Raw genomic sequence first — 6,778 nt, forward strand, 5'->3', positions numbered from 1 at the left:
CTCTAACTCTTATCCCAAAAAAGAGTACATAAGAGAAAGGGAGGATAGTCTTTTAAAAGATAAATCCAAAGAAACTCCCAAAAATGTAGGAAAAGATGTGTCTACCTCGCAACCCCATAGTAGAGATATCCAGTGTTTTTAAGTGTCTTGGTAGAGGCAAGAAGATGAGTCTAGTGGGGAAGAAGAGAAAGAAGATAGTGAGGAGGCATACCCTTGTGAGGGATGAGTATAGCAGCCAAGAAGTTGAGTCTAGTGGGGAAGAAGAGAAAGAAGATAGTGAGGAGGCATACCCTTGTGAGGGATGAGTATAACAGCCAAGAAGTTGAGTCTAGTGGGGAAGAAGAGAAAGAAGATAGTGAGGAGGCATACCCTTGTGAGCGAGAATTAATGATGATCAAAAGAACCCTCAACAATCAACCTAGTGTGAACCATGAAACACAGAGAGAGAACATCTTTCATACAAGATGGAAAGTTTCAAAAAACATATGTTCTCTTAATGTGGATAGTGGCTCTTGCTGCAATTGTTGTAGCACTAGGATGGTTGAAAAGCTTAATCTACAATTAATACATCATCCAAAACCTTACAAACTTTAGTGGATAAATGAAGATGGGGAATTAACTGTAGATAAGCAGGTAAAAGTCAGTTTTTTTATGAGGAACTATAAAGATGAGATTTTATATGATGTAGTACCCATGGAAGCCTGCCACAACTTATTGAGAAGACCATGACAATTTGACAAGAAAACTATCCATAATGGTCTTACCAACGAAATAACTTTTACCCATAGGGAGAAAAAAATTGTACTCTATCCTTTAACACCTTGACAAGTGGGAGAATAGTGTTCCTTCCCACAAGGTCATTCAGAAAGAAGAAAAATTTGAAAACAAAATTGAAAAGATACTTCTATCTGAACAACCTTCAGGCCTCCTTCTTTCTAAAGGAACACTTGCATGCACTACCACACTTTCTGAAGTTTGTGAGCTACCTCCTCAAGTCCAAAAACTTTTAAAAAAATTTGGTGATGTATTCCCTAAGGAAGAACCCATTGGACTCTACACTCCTTTACCTCTTGCAAGTTCTCCTTGGGAAGATATAAGCATTGATTTCATATTAGGACTCTCTAGGACACAAAGAGGTTTTGATTCCATCTTTGTGGTAGTGGATAGGTTTAGCAAGATGAATCATTTCATACCCTGCCATAAAGCGAATGATGTTAGCAACATCTCTAAGCTCTTCTTTAGATAAGTTGTAAGACTACATGGTTTACCTAAGACCATAGTTTCGGATAAAGATCTTAATTTGTAAGCCATTTTTGGAGAACTCTCTAGGAAAGGCTTGGAACTAAGTTGAATTTCTCTACTTCTTGTCGTCCTCAAATGGATGGACAAACTGAAGTTGTAAATAGATCTCTTTCCACTATGCTTAGGTCAATCATGAAGGGAAACCACAAATCTTGGGATGAGTACCTTCCTCATATTGAATTTGCAAATAATAGAGTAGTTCATAAAACTACTAACATTTCTCCATTTGAGGTTGTATATGGATTCAATCCTCATACTCCTTTGGATTTGTTACCTCTACCTAATCCACAAGATTTTGTGCATAAGGAAGGAGTAACAAAGCCTGAATTTGTAAAGAAAATGCATGAGAGGATTAAAAACAAAATACAACAACAAACAGAGAAATACATGAAACATAGCAATACGGGGAAGAGAGAGATGATTTTTTATGAGGGAGACTGGGTTTGGCTTCACCTTAGAAAAGATAGATTCCCTAATCAGAGGAAGTCTAAACTTAGTCCCCGAGGTGATGGTTCCTTCCAAGTTCTCAAAAGAATCAATAATACTGCATATCAAATTGACCTACCTGAAGAATATGGAGTACATACAACCTTCAATGTTATGGATCTAACACCTTTTGCAGGTAGTGAAGATGAAGAGGCAGAAGCATGTGATTTGAGGACAAATCCTCTTCAAAAGGAAGGGGATGATGGAAGAGGCCCAAGTTCAAGCCCTAGTTCAGGCCCAACAACTAGGTCTATGGCAAAGAGGATTCAAGAAGATTGGGAGTCTGCTACTTATGGCAAAGAAACTTTTATTTATATGTTCGAAGAGGACCACAAGAAGTAAAGCCCAAGCCATGGGAGCTAGTTTCTTTATTAGTAATTTCAGTAGAATAGGGTTCCTTTAGCATAATAGGGGAGGTCTGCTTATGATTGTGCTTGAGTAGAGCCTTTTAGGGTAGAAAGTTAACCTAGCTTCTAGAACTTTTCTCCCAGGGTGCAACATTGACTTTAGTCAATACCCTAAGAGCCCCTCTTTTGTGTATTTCTCATCCTGCCCTTGCTCTACAAGGCACCATCTCCTATAAATAGGGTATTTTGGTTCATGTTTTGTAAGATCAATTTTATGAGTAAAATGCTGCCAAATATTGCAAGCTTCTACTCCCTTATCTAATCTCTCTAGGTTAGACACTTTGATCTTCACCTCCACCTTTCTCCAAGTGATATGGCCCAACTAATCACTCTCCATACCTTTCATGCACCTACAAGGAACCCATAGCTCTATATGAGCTCTCCTTGATCCATCACATCCATTGCTTCCGCCACCCTTTTCAAATCTCCAAGAGGAACAGTCGGTCATGAAGTGAAGCCCATCACCTAATATTCATACTAATCAGTTTCATCATCAACAACACCCACCCCTACCTAGACCTTCATTCCTATTGTCCTTTTCTTCCAGACTTCTTAAACTGTTTCAGACATCTTCCTCGTTTCCCAAATGAGAGAACCATACTTCCATTCTAGTATTCCATATTCTATTTGCTTCCATACTCTCATTATTTAACCAAACCATACAATTTTTAACACCATTATTAGTAATTTCAGTAGAATTATAGACTAACCTTACATCCGCTTTGTGAGATAGTTCTTTACATCCATCAAGACGTGCATATCCCACCTCTTGTGAGTTGTTTCTGCTACACTCCCCAACTTCCAACAACCTCTCTCCAGCACTGGAAAACGACGCAATACGACGATGAAAGCGCATGTGCGCCACAAGGCTTGCAGAGAAGTCTCCAGAATATACTACAGTGACGCTCAAGGGCCTGCGAACCACCATAGAATACGCTGAATCGCTTCCATATTCCGAGGGATTTTTCACCACCACCAACCACCATCTCTGACATATGTAGCAGGCGCGGCGCAGCGGTGAGCTGCGGATGACAACGTAGTGTCACCTGCAGTGGAGGAAGCCTTCCTTTGAGCGTCTCACCTTGTTTCTTAGGCAGAAGATGACGATGCAACGTCTTGTGTGGCAGTGAGAGCGTCCGTTCAGGCGTCTCCTTTGGTCCCAAAGGAGGAGGACGACGTCGCAGCTCCTTATGCGGCGGTGGCAACCTCCATTCGTGCATTAAACCTGGTTCCGCTCTGCGCAAATGACACCGCCGTAAATGGCCCTCCGTCTTCGGCGAACGCTAATGATTGCGCAGGGAGGCTGCTGTTAGTGGTTCATAGGGTCACATCAGCCCTACTTCCAACTCCATAAAGTTCAATTTCACTAATAATTGGGCATGTTCGAACTAAGCACACACCCCTCTCTAACGTTTGGAATTTGGCCCAATCACGCTCAAAAGGCCCAATATCAACATATAAACTTTTAATCTCTGTTAGGGTTTGCCTCTGACCACCTACCTCATTAAATGCAATGTTACATTGCCTAGGCACCTCCTCTAAATCGTCAACTGCCTAATTAAAACACCCATTTTGGCCACCTAAATCATTAATTACCTCATTAAGACGCCTAGTGTTTTGTAGTCCACTAATTTGCTGGCCATGCACGTCATCACCCCTGTCTTCTGTATCCGCGTATGGCCTATTTGACTCCATGCGGAGAAAGCCCTCCACCTCCTCCACCGTCGTCTCCTCCCCAACGCCGCCATGGAGATTTAAATTTCTCCCAAACTCTGAATCTTTTGATGCATCACACTCCCTCCTTATGAAACTTCCGAGCTCATCGTCATCCGAATGGTTTTCCCATTCACCAATATAGCCACTTTTAATTTTAATAACAGGTTCTTCTTCAATAGCTATTTGACACAAAGTCTCATTAATCTTCATACAATTTGCCCAACAAACCTCCCTTGCTACAGGCAATTTAATTAAGACTCTTGCATATTGTAGTTCTTCCATCTCCAAAGTAAATTTGTCAATTTCTACAAACGTTATGACCATGGACACTATACTTTCCAAGCTTTGCCTACTCAACAGATTTAGGGGCAGCTCTCTAATATGGGCCCAAACATATTTTTCTGATACCATAAAGTCCTTCTCCCAAGGGTTAATAGATTCAAAGATTGATTCAAACCACTCTTTATTTTCATCTATAGTCTTTTTAATCAAACTCGCATCTTCTCCAAATAGTAGAACATAGTTACCTCCCAGGAAACGCAAAGGAATGAAATTAAATCCACCCAATATAAAACTTTTCTTCATATCCTTAGCCTTACTTGGTTCCACAGTTCTACCAATGAAGCAGTTATCTAACCACTCCAAATGTTGCGCCTCTGCCTTTAACACTATTTGATATATATTCTTCTTTTCCCCCCTTACATCCTTTCTCCACAACAGAAGCATACGACAACTTTTCCTTCCAAACTGTATGGCTTTGATTCATGTTGGGTTTGGCGTTCCACTCATTCCTTGGCTCTCTAACTCTGCTAAAATTGGTTTGGGTTCTACATTCCTCTCGTGTCTTGGTTCTCTGTCTCTGTTGTACTTCGGTCAGTATACCCTTACTTTTCAGTAACCGATCCAGACATAATCCAATTTCCTTTCCAGCTCTACCACATCTATCACATCTTGAAACTTGACAAAGCCAAATCTTTGATTTTTGTTACTCAGACTTCTAGAAATAAACACATCAACAACTCTTCCCCATCTCTGAAACACTCTCCGCATGTCCTTCTCTTCATATTCCATAGGAAAAATTGTGAAGAAAAACTTAACACTTGTTTTCTTCGACCCATACCCTCTCTTCCTCACAGTGTGCCACTCTCTCTCACTCCCTCTCCATTTTACACCAGCCTCAAAAATTATATTATATTACTACATATCAATATTTTTTTTATCTTACTAGTATTTTTACGTTATATTATATATAATTATTTTTCTATTTTTCTATTACTTATGAATTTTCTATATATGAATAATTTTTTAAAATGTTATAAATAATTTTTTTAATATTATGAATATTTTAGTACGATATTATATAAATATTTGTATATTATATTACTACATATCAATATTCTTTTTACAGGATTTTTACGTTACATTATGTATAAATATTTTAATATTTTTCTATTAATTATTTATGAATACTTTATTTTATATTATATATGAATAATTTTTTAAGATGTTATAAATATTTTTCTATTATACCTTCTTTAGTTATATAAATATTTTTCTATTAATTATGAATATTTTATATTATATTATATATGAATAATTTTTTAAAATGTTATAAATATTTTTCTATTATATCATTTTTAATCTTTTGAATATTTTTCTAAGATATTATATGAATATTTTTATATTATATTACTATATATTAATATTTTTTTGGATCTTAGTCGTATTTTTACATTATATATATAAATAAATATCTGTTATAAATATTTTTCTATTATATTTTTTTAGTTTTATAAATATTTTGCTATGATATTATATATGAATATTTTTATATTATATTACCACATATCAATATTTTTTTTGGTTTTATTAGTGTTTTTACATTATATTATATATTGAATATTTTAATATTATATTATTATTTATGAATATTTGTATATTATATAACATGAATATATGTCTTTGTCTTATGAATTTTTTTATATTATATTATTATATATTTTGGTTAATATTTTTATTATAATTTTCAAGAGTCATCTTATTAGAATTTCATGACATCTCATCACCTTTTCCCGAATATGTCCCTATTGTGGCTCCAAGAGAAACATGTTACTAAAGATGTATGGGAAGGTAATGAAAGACTATTGAGACCCAAAAGACATGCAATCTGGGTAGTAAAGCATGAGGATACACTTGACCAACGAGTCAAACACTTAGTTGACTATTCTAGTTTTGGACATTTGTTAAAATTTAAGAACATTGACTTCAACCACCTACTACTTAAAACTTTAGTGGAAAAGTGGAGAACAGAGACTCGTACCTTTCACTTTCCTCTTGATGAAACAATTGTTACATTGGAAGATGTGGAATTGGTATTGGGTTTACTTGTTGATGGAGAGGCTGTCACCGAGATTACTATTGGTGATTTAGTATCTTTGTGTGAGCAGTTGCTCGGATTTATACCACCCACTACAACTGTGCAAGGAAATGCAATTAATTTTTCTTGGCTTAACAACACTTTTCCGGAACTGTCACATGATGGAACCGACGATGTTATTGCTCAACATGCTCGAGCCCAGATATTGTACCGCCCTGGTAGTCGGAAGTGATGACGTGGCATCCAGCTACAGTATAGGCGTGTTGACAAGGCGCCAGGTTGGCAGAGGGGAAGGAAGTCGGGGGGCTCGTGAAGTCGCCAGTTATTAAGTTGGCGTGTTCCGATCTCCAGCATACCAGAATCGGCGATCACCGGGTTAAAGATGAAGTCGCCAGATGTAAACTCAGGCGACCTAGTGATTGGAGATCGCCAGAGCAAGCACATCGCCAGAGATGAAGGTGGTGCAGATTATGAAGGCAGCCGGCGAGAC

At 37.4% G+C, this 6,778-nt stretch overlaps 1 protein-coding gene across 1 annotated transcript; it reads left to right on the forward strand.

Moving 5' to 3' along the window:
* Nucleotides 1-5,989: 5,989 nt before the first annotated feature.
* On the forward strand, nt 5,990-6,520 carry LOC137813933 (protein MAIN-LIKE 1-like). Its single transcript, XM_068616428.1, has one exon. It carries the CDS (start codon nt 5,990-5,992, stop codon nt 6,518-6,520), a length of 531 nt encoding a protein of 176 aa, XP_068472529.1.
* The last annotated feature ends 258 nt before the right edge of the window (nt 6,521-6,778 follow it).

The sequence above is a fragment of the Phaseolus vulgaris genome, chromosome 10 (genome assembly GCF_000499845.2).
Source record: "Phaseolus vulgaris cultivar G19833 chromosome 10, P. vulgaris v2.0, whole genome shotgun sequence".
Lineage (NCBI taxonomy): Eukaryota > Viridiplantae > Streptophyta > Magnoliopsida > Fabales > Fabaceae > Phaseolus > Phaseolus vulgaris.